General features: G+C 46.2%; 1 protein-coding gene across 1 annotated transcript in view; it reads right to left on the reverse strand.

Annotated features, from left to right (window-relative positions):
• Positions 1-21,871, reverse strand: part of TENM4 (teneurin transmembrane protein 4) — a 431,524-nt gene that overhangs the window by 41,455 nt on the left and 368,198 nt on the right. Inside the window, exons 18-23 of the mRNA XM_012651003.1 lie at positions 21,570-21,831; positions 18,673-18,940; positions 16,128-16,271; positions 13,100-13,349; positions 10,980-11,000; positions 3,176-3,408 (exon numbers count right to left, since the gene is read on the reverse strand). Coding sequence (XP_012506457.1) covers positions 3,176-3,408; positions 10,980-11,000; positions 13,100-13,349; positions 16,128-16,271; positions 18,673-18,940; positions 21,570-21,831 — 1,178 coding nt within the window. The remainder of the gene's footprint in view (positions 1-3,175; positions 3,409-10,979; positions 11,001-13,099; positions 13,350-16,127; positions 16,272-18,672; positions 18,941-21,569; positions 21,832-21,871) is intronic.

Below are 21,871 nucleotides of genomic sequence, written 5' to 3' on the forward strand. Positions count from 1 at the left end.
CCGGGCATCTCTGCATTTGTTTTCTCAGCTGCCAAACCATGGGATTGTTCTAAATCTGTATTTCTCACTCTTGCATATGTGTGAGAATTGCCGAGAGTGCTTTGAAAATTCACCCCCCCAGGTAGCTGCTTCAGATCTCTCAAGTGGAGCTTGAGCATCTGTCTGCATTTTTGACAAACACCTTGGGTGACAATGAACAGACCAAAGCTTGAGAACCACTCCACTCAATTATTACTTCTTAGCCAGTGACATGCATCAGAATCACCTGAAGATTTTTGTTTTAATATACACCTGCTGGGCCTCACTCCTGGAAATACTAACTCGGGAGGTGGCTGGGATTGGGACCAGGGCATGTTTTAGAAATGTTCCTGGGTGACATTAACTTCCACCCCAGGTTCAGAATTGCAAGCGTCATTCATACCCCTACCAAAGCATGAACTGTTCAGGGTTACAGCTGAGACGTGCCCCCAGGAGCAGTTGGTCTAGTTGGGAAGGCACAGGAGTAAATCGGGGCCACGTGACGCATCACAGGAAATGACAGACCCGAGAGGATTGTGGTGAAATAAAGGGGATTCTGGTCACTTTTGTTCTGTTCCTTTTTCTCTGGGGAAGGCACAGGAGGAAGGGGTCAGAAAGGCTTGAGTGAGGTGGAGACTCTGGATTATAAAGCTTCCTAGTTGTATTACCCTGGGGACATTACTTCGCTTCTAAGTCTCAGTCTCCTCACTGATAACATGGGACTTGTAATAGTTAGCCCTCGACAATTACTAACGACTACTGCAATTATGAGAATGTGGCCAGCACTTGGTGGGTCTCCAGGCCTTACTCCCAGGGCCCAGGTGTCTCTGGCTGGCCAGCAGGGTGGTTTGAGACACCCAGGGCCTCTGGAGCACCAGTTGTTCCTCCCACCCCTCCTCAGGCGGCTCAGTCTGGAGAGAGATTTCACACAGAGGACCAAGCAGCCTCAAGGCTGGGAAGCCTTTCTTGTGTCCCTGCCTGGAATGGAAATGAATTTCATTCTGTAAGTATCAAGACAGGAGTTTTCTTGTCTGCCCTGTCTTTCTCTTCCATCTGCTAGAACTGATGAGTGCTCTGTGAATAATTGGGTTTCTTGTTTACAAAGTTGGCTGCACAGGCTAATAGAAGTGATCTGTCCTCTGATTAATTACTTCATTTTTTCTCCTTTTGTTGTGCTAAATAGATGGACATCTTTTCTCCTCCCTGCTGCAAAGCGTCTGCATATTGTGGCACCCTTGTCATTTCTATCTGGGTTAATTACAGGCTTTTGGGCAAATGCACTGCCACGACATCTGTGTGAGTGTGGGGGTGGGTGGGGAAGAGAACACACATGCGTGTAGAGCAACCGAAAAAGGCCTGGAGAGAATAAAGATTCTCAGAAAAAAACTGTTTTAAATGTAAGAGAGTAAGAATGTTGTGGCTAAAAGAGGTCTTGGGGATCATTTAGCCCAACTTGCTCATTTACCAATGGGGAAACTGAGCCCAGAGGAGAAGGTCCCAGAGCCAGCCAATGGCAGAGAAAAATCATAACGCAGGGTACCTAAGTGCAAGCCTAGTGTTCTTTCCACTTCCAACTGCTATCTCAGTATTAGGAAATCATAAGTAGAAGGGACATTAACCTTTGTTGACACAATATTTATGCAACAGAGCTATCCCTACCAGTTATGTAGTAGAGACAATGTATGATCATATGATATATGATATGATGATATATTATATGATACAATATAACAAAAACAATAGGAATCACCATTCATGGGATGTTTACCATGTGCCTGGTACTACTGTACAAAGCATTTACACTCCTAAGAATATTTAATCTGTACTACAACTGAACAGCATATCCCTGTTACATAGATAAGGAAAATGAGGCTCAGAGAGGTTAAGCAGCTCCCCCAAAATCACACAGCTACTAAATGACAAAAATCTGAATTTGAATGCCTGATTTCACTAGAGTCTACTGCTTTGGTTTGAAACCAGACCCTGAAATCTGGCACTATTTAATAATATAATCACTTAGAACAATTTTATCAGATATCATATGAAATATATTTTGACCATCAGAATAATCCTAGGAGGTGGACATAGACAGTATACCCCATTCTATCAATGAGGACCCTGAGGCTTAGACACTGTAAGTCATTGGCTTCAGGGTTTGCAACACAACAAATACTCCACTGAAGGATGTCTGTTAATCATGACAGCTTCTCCAAAAAGCCTTCCCAGTCTGCAAGGCACAGGAGTCTCTCTCAGCTCTAAAGCCCCTCGCACAGCTCTCTCTTCTTGTATCTCAGGGAGCACGTCTTCCTTTCTCCCATATCAGAGTGATTCACACCCAAGTCTTATTCTGAAACAATGAACTTACGTATGCAACCACAGTGCTCTGTGTACTCAATAAATAATTAGTGAATAAGTGAATGAAAAATTGTGATTGTGGGTATTTAGAGATTTAACTCTTTGCAGGACTCAAAATTGAAACCTATAGTTAAACCACCCTATAACACATGAACATATGCAAAGATGATACACCACAATGTTTCTGTACAGCAATAAATAAGAGACAGCATAAATGTCCAATTGTCGGGTATTGACAAATAAATTACGAGACATCCATTTATTGGAATACTATATAGCCATTTAAAATGAATGCACAGGCCAGGTGTGGTGGCTCGTGCCTGTAATCCTAGCACTCTGGGAGGCTGAGGTGGGAGGACTGCTTGAGCCCAGGAGTTGGAGTTTGCAGTGGGCTATGATGGCACCACTGCACTCTACCTGGGGTGACAGAGCAAGACTCTGTCTCGAAAATAAAATAAAATAAAATGAATGCACAGAAACTATTTAATGATTTGGAGAAATGTTCATGATACATCATTTAGAGGAAAAAAAGCAGGTTACTAAAGCAGTTCGGTCAATGGGATCCCATTTTGTTTTTACTGTAGTAAATATTACACACACATATACAAACACTTAGCAAAAAGACTAGGAGGACAGGAAATGTTAACTGGGAATATTTCTTGCTGGTGGAATTATCACAATTTTAATTTTCCTCCATATATTTCTTGGTATTTTCTAAAAATGTAGTATTAAACGTTTATTTTAGAAATGGAAACTGCTTCTAATAAATGTTCTTGATAGTGTTTATAAAGCAAGACCTTACCCCTGGGGTTGGTGAGTGTGGCTTCCGTGGCCTTCCCACCATCTCCGCAGCGAGTGTCATCAAAGGGGAGGCACTGGTCACCTGTCCCTGCAACCACCTCAGAGTTCTTCACAAGGTCCTTCACCACCATGGTGGACTTGATCTTAAAGACCCGCCGGCTGTTGGTGTCAGAAAGGAAGACAGCCCCGCTCATGGGGTCTGTGGTCAGGTAGTACTTATGCGCCGGACTGTGACTAGAAAACAAAGACATGGCCAATTTGTGAGCACTTTCTTCTTCCCTATGAGGTAGCTAGAGATGTACAACTTGAATCTCTGGCTCTTTAGAATCCAAGCAAGTGTCCTACAGGGATGATGTTCCTATTTGGGGTGCTAGTTCCCCAATTTTTCTGACCTTAGTGATTGGCCTAACTATCCCTCCCAACCATTATTAATGTGAAAACACAATTAATGCAAAAACCATCCCAGTGCCATGCCCATATCAGGTGCTAGATACGTGTCTTCTTACAAAGACTATCAATGAAGTCTACAGAGGTGGCTTGTTAATTCAAGCCAGAAACATGGAGAGTTCAAAAACACAAGCCCTTCTCCCCAGGATTTTTACAGCAACCCTCCACCCCCATCTCAGGATTGATGGATAAGACCCTGGCTAGATCTGACTTCTAGTCAGTGTCAGCACTGTCTTCTGTTGATACTCATGTTATACTTATCAGGAGCCCAGGGATCTCCCTCCTGCAGTCAGATATAAATGAATTGCAGGATTAGTTTGTGATTTGCAGACCCAAGGAAAAATAAATAACACAGAAGAGCCGCGCTGACGATGGTTCTGTTTCTGGAAGGCAGTCACAAAGACCAGGCTATGCTAACAGAGGACAGAGAGGTGAGACTGTACAGAGGCATTAAGGAGACAAGGTACCACCTCTAGCCACAGGGTAGGAAAACTGCCCAGGATTTGGAATCGAGTCAGTCTGGGTTCCAAGTCTAGCTCTGGGATTTTCTGGTTCTGAAACTTGGGCAAGTTACCTGGCCTTCCGAGTCTCAAGTTTTCTTCATCTGCAAAATGGAGGTATTAACAGCTACCTTGCTGGTGTATTAGGAAAATTATATATAATCATAAATTCAAAGTATTTAGCACAGTGCATGGCACATAGTAGGTGCTCAAAAATAATAACTGTTATTTTAATTATCAGTGATTGCATCTGTTCTTGCATTTGGAGATGACTACAGAATAGGTATACCTTAGCCTGAATTTTGCTATTCCATCGTACTGATGTAAAATTTCTTCCAAGTCTAAGGCACATTGAAGTTGGATTCATTGCTCTTGGGAAGCTAATTTTGAGTTCCTGTGCTTGGTCTGATCACCTACCAGTCCCTGAAACTGCATCTCAATATGGGCAGCCCCTTTCAAGTCTCTGGAAAGTGTTTTAATTCAAAGGACTGTCTCTCTGTGTTCAGAGTGGGTGGCCTGGCACTGGCCATTCTCACTGCATGGTAGGGCACAGACTGTGCTAGGGGACTCAGGGACAGCCTAAGCAGTGATGAGAGCACCAGCAAGACCAGGGCACTGCAGACCCCTTTAAGATGCAAGCAAGAGAATCAGAAAAGTCTAGAAAGAAGCTATTTTGCATTTATTAGGCATGTAAGTTTGGGGTCCTATTGATAAACAATATTTTGTTTTACAGACTGGTGTTTTCTGAATTCCATGTGAAGGCTGGAGCACCATGATCTTATCAGTGTGTAGGTCACTGAAGGTCTTAATCTGGCCCTGACTGTTTGTCATTATTAAACATCCTTTGCTTTGGACAGTATACTTGGGGACTGGCCACTTCTAACAGGCCCAGGCATCCAGATCCAAGGCTCTCCACAAATTCAACTAACCTAACATGGTCTTCTCCAACTGTCCTCCCTCTCTAGCCCTAACACTACTGCCCCGTCACTTCCTTCTCAAACCAAGAGTAAGTCTCTCTGCCTGTAGTGGGTCCTCTTCAAGCTATTCTTCCAGATCTAACCCAAATACCGACCCGCCATGTCAATGCTTTCCCTTCTGGGACTCCCCATCTGGGCAGCACACAAGCCCCTTCCTGCTGTGCTGCTCCATCCTCCAAGCCTCTTTGAAGCCCTTCCCTCATGGATGCCCTGCATTCCGGCCACACTGACCCCCTGTCCCTCCAACATGCCTCCTGCCTGCTTGCACCTGCCACCCCTGCTCTGCAGAACGTCCTGCCCCTTTGCTCTCCTCCTCACTCTTCACCTGTCAGCCCAATGGTACCTCTTCTGGAAAACCTTCCCCAACCTTTCTTCTCTGTGCACAGAGATTCATATCTGTTCATATCTGGATTATAGGACACTTGACATAACACTGAGGCTGTTTGTTTATGTGTGTTCCTCCCAAACCCGACTGTCAATACTTGAAGGGAAGAGAAAGGATTTTATTCATTTTTGTTTTTCCAATGTTCAGCTTCATGCCATCTAGCCCATAGCAGCCACTTGTTTTAAATAGATGGCGTCACCATTTTCAGATTATTTAGGTAATATTTTCATTTAAATTACTTAGCTTTTCTTTTACTTCTCTTTTGGGGGTGGTGGTAACAGGACATATCTTGTTTATCTTGAAATGTCCCCTGTGACTTACCCTATAATGTAGCACAGATTTAATCTTCCCAGATGACACTGATTCTGGCTGAATAAAATGCAGTGACCTTAGATCCTGCTGTGTAGTGTGAGGGCATCCTTGATTTTTCTGCTTTCCTGATGACAGCTGAGAGGTGGGGTGATTATTTCATTTCTTTGCGCATCACTCATGATAAACTGGTTCTATCCACCTTGGCAGAAAATGGTCCCTGAGGGGTGACGGCGAGGGGGCCCTGTCCACTTAGATTAGCCCCCTGAGCTTCCAGCTCATGTCTCCCTGCACTGCTTCAGAAAAGTGTCACTCATGGAGTTTGTCAGATCAGTAAATTCCAGGAGAGGGTGGCATGGGCAGGATTGTCCCAGAGTCTGTAAGAGCTGTGGCCCCATCTTTTGTGCCCCAGGACAAATTTGAGGTCTGGTGGTCAGCTAAGTGTAAGGGAAGGAACCGCTGGCTTTGTACTTGGAAGGTTTGTGTTCCAGTTTAGAAGAGTCACCTAAATAGTACAAGTTGTAGGTCTCTCAGCTGTCAAATGTGAAGTCCCTGCTCTGCTATGCTCACAGGTTCATCATTAGGATCAAATGAAATTATACACCTCAACAGCCCTTTCCAGTTTGTGGAGCAGTTTGGACAGTCTTCAGCTCCTTTCTTCCTCATGCCACCTGGTGCTAGGAGCTGCACCTGTGTCCGTGGTGGCTACCTGGACCTCCACCAGGCCGCAGTGCCTTCAGTCCACAGAACAGAGACAGAGACAACTGCCACAGATATGAATGCATCCGTCACCACCCACGGGTGTTGGTTCTGTCCTGGACACTGTGCTAGCACTTGGCACACGTGGCCTCATTTTCCTCACAACTACCACATAAGGTCAGTCCCTTTTTTCCTTATAGCTCAGAAGACTGAGACTGAGAGAAGTGAAGTGGCTTGACTAGGACCACAAACTTCTAAGTGGCAGGACAGAGTTCCGGCCCAGATGTGCTTCACTCTAAAGTGTGCGTTCTGTCTGCTCCCCCCACTGCTGCTCCGGGCACTGCTCATCTGCTGAGGCTCAGCTCGAGCATCACATTGTCTGTAACACCATTCCTGGGCCCCGCTTCTTCCCCACAGCAGACTGCCACTTCCTTCACTGTGTCTCCACGAGAGCCTAAGCAGTTTATATTTTTAGTATCTGTAGCACTTCGAGACACTTTTCTGTTGAGTTGTCTGTCTTGTCAATGAAATCTTGAACTCCTCAAGGGCAGGGACTGACTTCGAGTCCCTGGGCTGATACAGAATAAGCACTCCAATGTTTGGATGAATGTGTATCGGCCTCCCTGGCTGGGGTATTTATAGGTTATACACTCACTGCTATCAACCTTAGAGTGATGGTTCGCAAACATGGTTACACATCGGAATCACCTGGAGAGCTTTTAAAGAAAGAGGCCTTAACCATAAGCATGGAAGGGCCTGGGCACCTGTACCTTTGAGATCTCTCCAGGTAACTCAGAGGCACAGTCAGATTGGGGAACCACAGCTTTAAGCAGTACTTTTCAAACTTTAATGTGCATATGAACCTCCTGGAGACTTTGCTAAAATGCAAACTTCGGTTTAGTAGTTCTAGGGTACAGAACTTGAGAGTCCGCATTTCTGGTAAGTTCTCAGAGAGTGCCAATGTCGCTTGTCTGTACTTCGGGTAGCAAGGCCTAACTCTGCAAATCATAAACGCTTTCAGAGCATGAGCTAGAAGACAGCCTAGAGCTGAGACCTGAGGCCTGCTGTGTCGACAGGGAGCATTTCCAGGACAGGGACCATGTCTGATCCATTTCTGATCCCTAGTATCCTGAGCAGGGCTGGGCACAAAATAGGATCACAGCTCTATTCCTAGAGTTTTCCAAGGAAATCTCTGAGGACCCATATTCTTTTCCAGTTCCTCAAACATAACCTTGGTCCTTTTGGAAGTGACATAGAATCTAGAGGACTGCAGGGTACCATTCATGAGGTTAATGGGCTAAAGCTGAGCCTCACTCTACCCTCTCTCTAGATAGTGTAGGGAGTTTTCCAGGAGGAGCTGGGGGCCCAGAAGTCTCTTGGGACAAGAGGTGGTCTCAGTGAGAATTCTCCCTTTGTCTCTAGTAAGGTCTGCCTCATGCAAAGGAGTGTCCTTCAGTATTGGGTGGCAGCCTGGCAGAATCTGATTTGCTGGTTTTCAGAACCAGTAGGAAGAGCTTGAGTGTTGAGCCACATAGACAAGGCTTCAAATACCAGTTCTACCACTCATTTGGTTAAGTGACCTTGGGAAAATCACTTTATTACTCTGAGCCTCAGTTTTTTCATCTGAGAAATGGAGATAATCACACCTACTTCAAAGGGTTACTTTAAGGACAAAATTTCATGAAGAATGTTAATCTCTGAGCATAGTGCCAGTTCCATTAAAAAATAAAATGCTCAATAAATGGCAGCTTTTAAGCAAAGCTGGTCACCTTGAGAAACCTCCAGAATATTTTGTGCATAATGGAAAAGCTAAGTATGTCAGACTTAATATTGTCCTGTCCAACCTATTTCCTGGGGCAGTTAAAGGCTCTTGGGTTAATATAATATGTGTAGCTGGGTTTGATGGAGCCTTGAGTTAAAATGTGCTTCTGAAGGAAAGGCTTCAAACATCCCTCCATGACCTAGGGAAGAGATCTGGGAAGAGGCGAGGATGCTTGTTTCCTGAGGGGACCACAGAGAGGATGCCCAGGGGATTTGGGGTCTCTGTACAGAGCACACCCAGCGTGGTAGGCTGGACTGAGGCTGAGAAGGCAAAGGCAGAGAGGAGCCCACCCTGGGGTAGCACAGCGCAGGATGATACTATGTCACCAGCGTGGGGCCAGATGCTGTTTCTGGGAGCAGCTGAGACCATTAATGAATGAAGAGGACAAAATTCTAGAATTTCTTTAATCCATCTCTGACATTTACTGATGGGGACACTGAGGCCCAGAGAGAGGAAGGGAGTTGCCAATATCCAGGTGCCAGTTAAAGTCAGAGCTGGAATCCAGGCTTCCTGGTGTCTCCCAATTGCACTTAGACAACTGGGGGACAGAAGGTGATTCTTTTTTCCCTTCTACTTTGGTTCACTTTACAAACAGTTTTTAGCACCCGAGAAAACAATGAATTAAGAGAGGGCAGGAAGCTGGCTTTGAAATCGTACCATGAATGTATCAAAAGGTCACTGAACATTAGAAACAAAAGCTTCTGAAACCAGAACTTTCAGTTTATAGATGATGAAACTGGAAACCGGGAAAGCTGGTGCCCAGCCCGAGGCCGCACGGTGAATGAACAGCAGGGCTGGATGAGCGCCCCAGCCCCTGCCCCTTCCCAGCTGTGTCCCCTGTGTCACAGCTGGTCCCAGGCAGCCACCACCCCTGATGGACTGTCTCCATGTTCAATACTAGGTTTTAATGCAAGATTCTCATGTGAAATGTACTTCCGTGTTTTCTGTACAAGGGAAGTTGAGGCTCATATCAATGCAGTTCAGCATCATCCATACACATCTCCTTGGAAATATCGGATTTCAATGTCAGGAAAAATACTTCTCCTCTGAGAAGTGGGCATATTTTCCATTTCTGATAATGCAAACTATGAAAGTAATTATGTTTTCCTATTTACTCTGGCTGCCAGGAAGCTCAGAGCCTAATCTGTTGTACAATCACATGTATGTGTTTCCTTCTTTTGTCTTTTGTTATCAATTTCTGTTTAATTACTTTCAAGAATGTGTCTTTGGATGTAAGAGAACTCAATTTCTTTTTGGGGACTATGGAGGTATCATAATCGTCATCATATAATAACTGTTGTTATGATAATAACAACTTATAACAGTGTAAATAACATATATAGTATACTGTAATTATTACTACCGCTGCTGCTGCTATTACCATCATTTCTGGAGCTCCTCCCTGTGCCTGAAATGTTGAACATTTACAAATATCCTCTGTGATCCTTACAACAACCCTCCAAGGGACATTTTGTTAACCTCACGTTAGAAACTAAAGCTCAGAGAGATGAAGTAATTTTTTCAAGGCCACATGCTTGGGAAGCTTCCGTTTTCTCATCTGTAAATTGGATGTAATCATTGGTACCTACCTCATAGAGTGCTTTAGTGATTTAAAAAGAATGGTACGATCCATGTAAATCACATAACCCTCTCTCTCTACATGGCATTAATAAATGCTCTATACAGGTTAATTATTACTGTCTTAAAATAATATATGATTATAATATGAACACTATATCTGCTTACACAGAAATAGACATAATCATCATTGGATTTTGAGTCTGTCTTTTTCCATCATGCCTGAGACATTCTTTTACCCCAGCTTAGCACCACCCCGCATGCCACTTGGATCTGAGCCACGCATGGATAACTGAGAGCCACAACTGTGGCCATGCAAGCCACAGCTCTGTCTGCCCACGGTTACTTTTCAAATCACCCCAAAGTGTGTGAGGTCAGGGGACTCTGCGGTGACTGTTAGCCAGTAGTCAGATGAATGCCACAATGACAAATGATACTGACAGGCAGACTCTTTTCTCGGTGTGTCTGACTAGACCCTCTCTTGCTTGCTGCGTGCACTGTGAGCCTACATGACAAATCTACTTTGTGACAAAGTTCCTATTTGGGGATGCTGTCTGTAGGTGGTCCCTGTGGTCTGCTCTGTCCTTGCTGGCAAGCCTTTTGGTGGGATCGCCTGGCATCCCAAAGCCGAGGCACCTGGAATGCCCCTAGAAAGACAAATGTGAAATCTGTCTCCTTCCAGATTCCTCACCTGATTAAGGCATTCTCAGGACTTCCCATCATGACCATTAAAGTCTCTCAACACAGGTGGGATGACATCCTCATTTATTCTAAGGATAAGCAGACTGTGGCATTCAAATTATTACTTCAAGGTTTAAATTCTTTCCTCTATTACTTCAGTCTGTCATGTCCACAGACTACCAAAGTAACTGCCTCATTTTGCTACAGACTCAAGGAGTTTAGGCTCTTGCCACCCACCCCCAACCATTATTGATGACTTCCTCTCGTTGCGACTGATTACCCCCAATCAGTTCCAATCACACAGGATTCTTTTGCCATGGAGCCATCTGAAATTGACACGTGTAGCTTACCATACAGCATGCAACAAGGCAGGGGAGAGACAGGAAATTCTTCACTAGTTGTCTTACCTATGTCTGAAATCTTTATTTCTGACAGAAGACAGGAGAGCAGGGAATAGAAGAAAGAATGAGGTGTTAGCAGCAGGGTTAGAAGCATTATTAGCAGCCTGAAAACTTGACAGCAATGGTACTGCACAATACTATAATAAATAAAGACTTAGCAGCTATGACACTGATGTATTTTCTATTGGATATTACTTGTCAGTGAGTTCACTTACAAGCAGCTACATATCACAGAGGAGGCATGGTTTCACCTGTACCACTACTGCTGACTTTGGGGGAAAGACGAGGTTGACACATTCTGCTGCTTTAACAAGGGCTAAGACAGAGATTGGAATAGTCGATTCTCTTCCCTGTACAGACACGTACCCAGAGATACATATGCTCACTGCTCTGTGTCTCTGTCTGGATGCATGCCTCCTTACAAAGAGTTATCCAAACCTGGGTAACCTCCCAAGAGCCTCCTTGTAACTGTATGCAGAATTGGGGATATGCTATAATTAGGAGGGCATGACTCAGAGCAACAGGCCTAGGAAAAAAAGACTGGAAGAAAATATGTCAAAATGATAATTTACTGCTAAATCTACTTACACAGTAGATTTTTCTTTCCAAATTTCACTTCTCCCTTCCCTGCTCACTGTCTCACATGAGCTTCCCCACAGTTGTGGGAGGCAGGGAAAATGGGATCTCTTATTTGAAAGATGTGAAAATGGAGGCCCAGAGAGGTTAAGTGATTTGTCCAAAGGTGTACAGCTTCTCTGCCAAGGTGATCTGACCCCCTAGTCCAAGGCTTTTTCATCGTAGCACATATATGCAGCTGACTGAAGCAAATACACTTATGGGTTCCTTCTTCCTCGGTAGATGTCTATGCCAGTCAAACTCGTAACAGCAGAAAGGTGGAGAATATTCCATTGGTCGCCCACTTCGCATTCAGCCTGACATCTGATTTCCATGAGCCCACCACGTCTCCGTGTGTGTGGGCTGATCCTAACACTTCTCTTAGGGCAGTGAGCCTTACCCTGCTTTCACATGCGCGCTGTAGAACGAGATTCCTTCAGCAGGGACTTACCTCCAGGGAATAACTCAGCAAGGTATTAAGGTGCAGTGGCCCTCATTGGGCCAGGTGACAATTTTTTGGCCAGGCAGAGCTGTGTAATGGCCTTCTAAATTTGGGTCCACCATTCAAGAAGCTGGACCTTGGGCAGGTTCTTTAAATTCCCGAGCCTCCATCTTCTCATTTGTCAAAGGGAGATAATAATAAACACCTCACGGAACTGTCACACTTGGCAAATAGCAGGAGCCCAACAAAAGTGAGTGTCCTTTCCCCTGCCCACCCTGAGAAAGGCTTTCCAGCACAAGGGTCTGTCCTGCTCACATGGACCCGAGCCCAGCAGACTCACGGATCCCTTCCCTAAAATAACTGTGATGGAGCTCAGTGCAATTTCTCCTGAAAGGGAGGGTAGGGCTGCCCTATCTCTAAAGCAGAGCTTCTGCGTGACCCCAGAGCCCACGCTATGGCCGTGCTCTGGCTCTAAAATGATCTGGTGTAGGGAGGTACAGAGAAAAATCCAACACCCCAGGTCCTTCCCCGAGCTCTAAGTATAGCTGTGCCCCACCACCATGGTCAGGATCGGGGGAAAGGCTGACTCCACCCATTCGGTGGCACCTCAGGGGCAGAGACGTGTGCCCAATTTTAGCCTGTGGGCCTCATCTCAGTACTGGTCAGTCGAAGGGGACTGCTCCTGACTCTGACGAGTGGTGAGTAATAGGCCCAAACTTGGGAACACTGCCATGGGGCCTGTCCATTATGCTCTCCCTTGTTCTTAAAAAAGACTAATTCTAATTGTGACCAATTCTCATCAGTTTAGTGCTAGGAAACACAAAGAAGTTTTCAAGGAGTCTAACTTTCGGCTGCTAGCACCCTTCTGTGTCGTCTGGATGCTGAGGACATCTCATTGTCCTGAGAGTGGCTTGTCTTCAGCGCAGTGCGCTGGGGGAAGCAGGTCCTGCTTGAGCCGGGAAGGGGAAAGTCCAGTCTGACAGGGGAGGCTCATGGGTGACACAGTGGGGCCCACAGGATGGCAAAGGGACCTCGTCAGAAACTGCGAAGTGGCCATCCCTGTACACACCTCAACTCCAGGATGTTGGTGACGTTCCCGGAGGGGAAGATCCTTCGGATATAGTTGAAATCACCCACGTAGAGGCTCCCGTCGGAGCCACAGGTGAGGGCCACCGGGGCCAGGAGCTTGTTGCCGTCAGCAAGGCCATTACAGCTGGGGCAAGAGATGCTTCTCCGGCGCCCGTTGCCCATGACGCTCCCGATGACGGGGGGCTGCTGAGACACAAACTGGTTCTCCCCGTTCCCTTTGTGCAGGATGCCTGGGACAAGGATAGGACAGAATCACCCGTGGAGCAGCAATGTGTGTCCTCTCCTGTGGTGGGCCACGGAGTGACCTTGATTTTGCAAGGCATGCAAGGTCTCTGCCAACCCTTTCCAGAGAAACATCCAACACACCAGGTCCTTCCCCGAGCTCTAAGTGTAGCTGTGCCCCATCCCTCGAGGCCAGGATGGGGGGAAGGCCGACTCCGCTGGTTCTGCAGCACCTTAGGAGTACCCCAAGGCTGTGCCTCGCCCCACCCCCAGTGACACCCGGAGTGTCCTAAATGGGCCATACTGACTTCCTGATTCAATCAGTAAATTCTACAACTCTGTAAGACAGGCACTGTTACCTTCCGTACTATAACAGGGGGCCAGGCTAGGTAGCTTCCCAAGGCCACAGAGGCTACAAGTGGAACTCAGCTACACTGCCTCTCTGACAGGCTGCCCGTGTCTCAGGCACCCAGCCCACAGCCCTATGAAAGCACAAATTCTTTACTGCACTACTTGTTTCTCTTTTTTAATCGCCACCATTTCAAGTGTGGAGACTGTGTCTTCATCCTTTCTGTCTCCCTAGTGCCTAGCACAGAGCCTGACACAGCAGATGCCAATAAATGTTCACAGAAACGAATTTGTGCAATTCAGTTTCTTCTTGCCAAGCTAGAGTCAAGAGTTGGGTTTTTATCTGGTGTTGCTGCTAACAGCTGATCCCAGATCTGGTACAGGTCTCTTCACTGCTTTAACTGCCCTCGGGCCTCAGATTTCCCACCAACAAAATGAGGGATTGACCTCAATGACCTGTAAGCTTCCTCCCGTATCTACACCACTTGCTTTTAGTGCAGTTCGTCCTCCCGGCTGCACATTTCCACTGCACCCTCTGTCTCCTGCCTCCCCGCTTCATGCGGAAGCCTGCATGGGCTTTGGCTTTTACAGGTCACGAGATCTTCCCCTCAGCTGTCACCGCTTAGCTTTGCCAAAGCTGTCCTTTAGTAAAGGGATATCTTTAATTTTTATGTAGTCTAATCAATCCTTTTTCCACTTTAAAGTCTGAGCTTTTTTGGGTTTTAGGGAATCCTTTCCTGAGATTTTAAAAGATATTCTTCCATATTTTCTTCCATCAATTTTAAGGTGTTACATTTCACACTTAGATGTTTAAGAAAACATCTCAATTTGTTTTGTATACAGTGTGAAGTGGGGACTTAATTTAATTTGTCTCCGCATATTGAGCCAATTTTCCCAATAGTAATTTCTAAAACACACATCCACTCTGCACTGACACGTGATGCTATCTCCATCCTATACCAAGTTCCTGTATATACATGGTGTGTGGCAGAGACTCCTTTTTACCCACTGATATCCATCCCATCCCTGCTTTCCTTTTTCTGCAGTCAGAGAACCTCTACTATTTAGCTGAGCATGTGACTACGATCCCCAGCTCTGTGGGCAGCTACGTCCGTGACTGAGTTCTGGCCGGTGGCGTGTAAGTAGAAGTGGTGTGGGAAGCTGCTGGGAGGCATCCTCACAGTGGAAGGGACTTACTTTTCGTCCTTTTCCTGCTTCTTGCTGGCTGAAGTGGTCCCCGTGGACCGTGACGGTGGGCAGGAAGGCCCGAGTGGCGCAAGGAGAGACGGGGAGCCTGGCTTCCAGGCTGCAGCCTGGGACGAGCTACCTCCCTCCAGTCTTGCAGGTGAGGGAGAAACAAACCGGTCTGCAATTCTGTTGTTTTGCCTTTTCTAACACTCAGGGCCAAACCTGGTTTGAATTACCACTCAGAGGTCGACTTCTGAACTCCATGTTTTACCCTGTGGGATCTGTTTATCTGTTCCTCTGCCAGCACCACACAGTTTAGATAGCATGGTTTTTCTAAGATAGCTTAGTATCTAGTGAGTCCTTTTTTCTTTGTTCTTAAAGACTGCTTTAGCTATTTACAAATCTTTACTCTGTCATAAATTTTAGAATTAGTTTACGAATTTTCCCCCAGACATGTTGTGGCTTTGACACACATTCCTTGCCTTTCTGGATTAGGCAGGAGATACCTGACATCGTTACTATGTTTGGTTGTCCCACCCTGGATCATGGTCAGAGTGAGTTACTGAAAATACAGACCTGATCATGCTTCCCACGTGCTTTAAGCCCTTCAGAGGCTGGATGTTTGCCTCTGGGTAAAGCTGAAAGTCCCAATCTTCTTACCCTGGGCTCCAGTTGCTTGTGTCCCCAGCTTCGGCTTTTGCTGTTCCCTTCAGCTCACTCACTGCCCAAATCACAAAGAACCTTCTCTCCACTGACTCTTCCTTCAGGCTTCAGTGCTCTGGCACACGCTGGGCCCTCTGCCTAGACCATTCTCCCTACTTGATACACGGGGCTAATCCCATGGACTCTCTGAGCCCCAGCTCAGGAGTTCTTGCCAAAGGGGTGCCTTGGTGGACCAAGAGGCTGAGGGAGGTGCTGCTCTTCTCTGCCTCCACAGTGTCCTGCGCCTCCCTCTGTGATGCCATGTCCCTGGCACAGCATTTGTGTTCGTTTCTGACCACTGTAAGGTCTTGAGGCCTTTCATTTCTGCATCTCCAGTACCTGGCACAGTGACAGGCTCAAAGCAGGCCCCCAAGCAATATTTGGTGACTGAGCCATCTGACTGACTGATCACATAGGAGCCTATGAGATTCAGAGTGTGCGTTTTTCTTTGGCAGGGCACAAGGGATGTAAGACAAGGGTCCCCTCCCCCCTGCCCACCCCCTAAACTCCCCAAGACCTGGCTTAAGGAATTCTATTAATTCACTCACCACTTTGGATGTTGAGGGCATGATGTTTGTCTAGGCTCCATCCTCCAAGCTTGGATGCATCGATTTCATAGCCCTGCAGCACTGCTGTTCTTTTTTCCCATAGGATCAGATCTGGGCAGGATTCATACTCAAAACCCACGGAAACTGCAGTTCACAAGGGGAGCAAAATGCTTAAGTGAGCAAAGAACTCTTTGGCCTTTAGACCCGCAGCCAAAGCCCCTGGCTTGTCTTTTGTAGAAGAGGTAAAAAGGAGCATATTTCTAAGTTGAAACCAGAGCTATGTGAAATACTAACAGGAGGATTTGCTGAGCCTCAATAACCTTTTCTTTTTTTTGAAGAGCAATTGTACATTACTGGGAAAAGTTAAACAAATACTTTGAAATACTTTGAAAGGACCCAGGTGAATCAATTTCAGGGAATTAATCTTTAATATGGAAAATACTTTATATACACAAAAGTATTCAATGCAGCATTATTTAAAATAGCGGAAAACTGGAAGTAATCTAAAGGTTCAAGAGGGGCGGGTGTGTCCACTCCAGGAATGTTCCAGAGCCATTGGAAATTACGGTTATAAAGACCACATGGTGACATGGAAAATGCTTATGGAATAATGCTCCGTTGAAAAAACTGATTATATACAATAATCTGCATTTTAAAAACTGCATATGAAATAAGAAAATAAATTGAAATGTTAATGAGTAGTTGCATTTTTTTATAGGATCACATATGACTTTTTTCTATTTTTGTCCATTTCTCAAATTTTTATTAATGAACATGGTGTTTTTCTTTTATAAAGCAAAGAATCTAATATCACTTATAATGAATACACAGAAAAGGTGCTCGATTGGGGTACTTTTAAAGCTGTAAGTTGCTTTGAGGTTTCAAAGCTTGAAAATCCCCTGGTTTCACTTTTGTTTCACAAATCCAGGCTCCCTCAGAAGTTCACTGGGATGAAGGCTAAACATGGCAGGCTCCTTGAGCCTGGGTTTATGCAAAGTCCTGTAACTGATTTATGAAAAGGAACCAGCAGAGACAGGAATGCTATTTCTTCCAAGCATCTTATTGTGCAGGCACTGTTTTCCAGCAGGCAATATCCTACCACGTGTTCAAGACAGAAATTAACAATGGGCAGCCCCTTAAAGTTTCTTGTAGATGCCATAAAAGATGGCTGACCATCTATGGCAACAGGGGAACAGGCCAGGAGATGTCCCTGTGACCTCTTCCCCACGACCTTGAGTCCCTTTAGCAGCCATTATGCCTCCTCCTGGTCACCTGTGATCTCAGGACAGTGACCCCAGCCCAGACCCTTCCCTTCTTAACTGACTGGTGGACACTAAATGTGCTCTTTTTATCTGAAGAGGTTATAAGGCCTTATTTTTTTAAAGAGATGGTATGAGTAGCTTGACCTACAGAAGGGATTGTGAATGGTGAGAGATGGCATCTTTGCTCTGAATGTGCCCTTGTGGGGTAAGGGGGAACGCACACCTATAGGAAAGATCTGGGAAAAATTCAGCTCTGTTTCTTCCTAGCTGTGCATCCTTGGGAGGTCACCTCACTTCTCTGGGCCTCAGCTTCCTCATGCAGAATTTGGGGATAATAATTTCTCACTCACAGGTATAAAGATTAACTGAGATGCTAATATACAGGGGATCCCATTGCCCAGAGCAGGTGCTCATTGGACATTTTTTTATTTCCTTCCCACCTCCCTCTTTCTCTTCTTCCCAACATCCCTCCCTCCCTCGCTTCCTCCTCCTCCTTTCCTTCTTCTCTTCCCCCCTTCTTTTCTAAACACAGCATTCTTCTCTGTGTCCTCATTCTACCTTTGCTGAATCTATAAAGGGAATAAAATTGGAGTAGGGTTCAAGAAGAGAAGAGATTTGCAGGGCTGTTACTCTTAAGAGCTTGGTGGATTAGCCCTGCAGGGGTTAGGACTGCTACCAGTCCAGCGTAGAGTCCTTTCCGGGACGCTGCTCCACTTCAGAAGCAGACGTGAGTACAGCCAGCCCTTGGAAGCCCAAGGTCCAAGTGAGACTGGGACTGCAGGTGAGGCCAGAGCCAAATACTGTTTTGTCTTACAAAAAGACAGCACTAACAAACAGCAACAAAGAGACCACCTCTCTGATTGGAAATAAGTGTTTCTGATGAAGGAAGAGTCTTAGCTCTTGCACCTTAAAAAAAATTGAAGAAACAGTTTTCGGCTCCCCTATTTCAATGGATAAGTTCTGGCAGGATGGTTGTGGGGTGGCCAGGCAATGTCCATGGGGCCCTGCCTTTGTGGCACGCAGCCTCTTTTAGCCACCACATGCCACCACAGTGCTTTTCAAGGGCCACTTTGGTTTTGAAACCTCATTTTGAGGGTCGAGTTTTCCATATTAGGGTCTTTCAGTACATTCTTTTAGGTCAGGGGTGGTCTTAAAGGCCAATGAAGCCTTAGCTATTTTTGATCTAAGAAGAGGAAGGGAGGAAGAAGAAACCAGGGAGGTGAAAAAAGAGTCCTCCCTCCAAGTGCTGTTCTCTCTCTGAGTCCTGTGGCTGGGGGGCTTACCAAAGGCTTCTGAGAGCCCAAACACCTTCTGGTTGTAGACGTCTGTCTTGTCCCAGATGAAGTAATAGGACAGGTCTGGGGCTGCAGCAAACCACTTCCTGAAGAGGCGGCCCTCCACCGCCACCATGAGGTGGACCTTCATGAGGTTGAAGGGGATGGTGGGGTGCGTGAGGCTGATCCTCAAGACAGACTTGTAGCCAGGGGTCCGGCTGCTCAGGTAGCTCAGCCTCATCTTGCAGCCAGAGATCGCGATCTCCTCTTGCAAAGCCTAGGGACAGAGACAGAGCACAGCAAGTGACGGGCACTGACGCCCCGGCGGAGGGAGGCTGGCCATGGCCCCACAGACCCTGGGTGTTCAGGAGGTAGATGGGGAAGCAGAGAGGGGTAGGAGTGAAGGGAGAGGAGGAGAAAGAAAAAGAGGAGACAGAAGAAGGCGGCGGGGGAGGAGGACGGGGAGGAGGAGCAGGAGGAGGAGAGGGACATGAAAGAGAGGGGAGAAAGATCAGGGAGGAGGGCAACAAGTCGGAAGACCGACTCTTATGTGGTAGGACCCTGCATAAGTCCCCTCACCTCACTGAGCCTCCGGGTCCTCCTCTGTACAACAGGGATGATAATGCTCACTGCACTTCATTTTTGAGAGGGACACGTAAGATAATGCACATAAAATACTTAGCCTCATGTTGCCTCTGATTCACTAGCTGTGTCATCCTAGAAAACTCAGGGAACCTCTGAATCTCAGTTTCCTCCCTGGATTAGCATGAGGACTGAGCATTGAGTAAGGTCACACATGCAAAGTGCCTAGTGGATAAATGTTACCAGGTAGGACAACGGCACTGCTGGCAACAGGTGACCAGGAAGAAAGACCTTTTTCTCAGATGAATGTGGACAGCTGCCTAAGCAAGAAAGAGGGTGCCTCTCTCAAAACTTTCCTAAAGTAAGATCTGTTTCAAGCGTCTTTCCTTTTGAGGAAGTAAACAGAGACTACGAGATGTTGACTGAACAAATCCTTATGTGGAGTTGAGAACACAGCCTGGCAAGGACCTGTGGCGGATGCCCCAGCTCACCCACAGAGAGAGGCTGACCTGCGCACGGAGCTCCAGTGCCGTGTCAGATGAACAGAGCGGTGGGCAGGCAGCACTTTATCTACTGGGTGCAATGGGCTTGGTTCCAAGACGGGAAGTTTAAATGAATGCCAGGGTGCTCAGGCACACGGCAAAAGCAGAGAACTTTATCAGCTTCGTGCTCTGGGCTCTGTTTCAAGAAAGGGACATTCAATCATTTGAGGCTAACATATCTATTCAAAGGACAATGATTATTCTACCCTTGTGTTCACAGAGGAACTAGGCCTTTTTCATTCTGTCCATTTCATAGAAGGGTGTGGACCCCACTCCCACCCACTCTCCTGAACATGGGAAATTTCAGGAATTGGGCCTAAACCAAGGCAATCTTCCTAAATTATAGCTTACAAGTTCCAGGCAAAGCAGGCTCTACATCCTGATGAACCACAGGGTGGTTCCTGATGTCAGTGCCATCCTGATGTTCTCATCAATATTTACCTTCTTTAATGTACCCTTTAAAATGTACCTCTCCCAGTTACTTGCAAAGGCTAACCAACAATAGGATTGGGAAAACCCCAGAGTTTGCTGTTGTGTTTTTCATGAATCTGAAAATGAGCAGGGTTTGTGCCCCAACTGAGTGTGCAGGCCCCCAGCTCAGGAAGCCCTGTAAAGAGGGTGCAACCTTTAACCTCATTGGTTCCAAAGTCCCTGTTCCTGGGAAAACTGTCTAGCTGGGGTTGAGCCAGGATTGAGTAACAAATTACTTTTCTCCAGCAAGCTTTGTCTCCGCTGACAACCATTTCATAAGAAAGGTCAGCCTGGTGGTTGAGACAGGAGATAGGCGCTGAATCTCTGAAAAGAAGAGAGGTTTCAACCTGTGAGTGCAATGAGAATTTCAAAATGGTTGTATTTCCTTCCCGTGGGCTGGTGTTGGAAGCTACACAACAGGGTACACGTGGAGAGATGTGTTTGCTCAGCCAGGCATGAAATATACACACATAAATGTATAAACTCTCTGATCTGCCAGCGCCCGCAATCCATTAACATGTACATCGCCCCAGTTCTCATTAGGCAGGCCAGACGGCCTGGGCTTCTCCTGGGCTTCTGCCCTGACATCTCTCTTCTTCCTAGGCCTTCACTTTGCCATTAGAAATTGGGCTGGGGACAGTGGAGGAAATTTAACTGGCAGAGCTTTGTTAGACCAAAAAAAAAAAAAAAAAAGAATAGAAATCTATCTTAATTTCTGTTAGATAAAAATATATCTTTCCCAATTACTTCCCTTTAATGATAATTAAGTAAAACACTTGCATGTGTAGATTGGAGCCAAAGGAATCCTTAATTGGCACGAAGGTAGTGTGTGTTGAATAATCTTAATAATAGCTAAAATTTATTGAGCACTTACTAGGTGCTAGACGTTGTGCTAAGCACCTCATGCACATTTTTCTCATTTAATCTTTATTATAATGCTCACTATTTGGGATCCTCTGACCTATTCTTCTCGGTAGAACCTATCATTTTAAATATTTTTAACAGAAATAATGAGAGAGGGGACACTGGAGGGTGGGGAAAAGGAAGTGGAAGTGATCTGGATGGCAGAGTGGAAAGGGAGAGGGAGTGTGCCAGGCAGTTTCCAGGTGCTCCTGTGTTGCCGTGTGTAACGTCCTCACATCCTGACGTCACGCGTGCTATAGGCTTTGGTGGCTGGATTCCACGTGGTGGGCTGATAGGGTCTGACCCAGGCCCCACAGAGGTGTTTTCTCTTTCCACTGTCTCTGAGATTCTCCTCCACCCCCAGGTGAGATAAAAGCATGGCGAGATGCAGTTAGGAAGGCTGGGTACCTGGATTTCTGGCACGATGGGGCCCTTCTCTGCACAGGAGCTGGCAAAGGATGTCAGGGGGGATGGAGAGACCACGGGGTTGGGGCGGGCGAAGGTGCTCAGGTCGCAGCTGGGAATCTCGTTCTCCTCATGTCTCATGATGATGGTTTCCATAACAAAGAAGCGATCCCACGGCAGCCAGAGGGTGTGCTCCTGCGTGATGAAAGGGGCCCGCTCGAACCGCAGGATGATGGAGATGCCGCCATTTGTGACCAAGTCAAAGCTGTTCGGGAGGGGAGGGTTAAAAGGGAGAGTAGGGGGGA

This window comes from Propithecus coquereli, unplaced genomic scaffold, assembly GCF_000956105.1.
Source record: "Propithecus coquereli isolate 6110/MARCELLA unplaced genomic scaffold, Pcoq_1.0 Scaffold344, whole genome shotgun sequence".
NCBI lineage: Eukaryota > Metazoa > Chordata > Mammalia > Primates > Indriidae > Propithecus > Propithecus coquereli.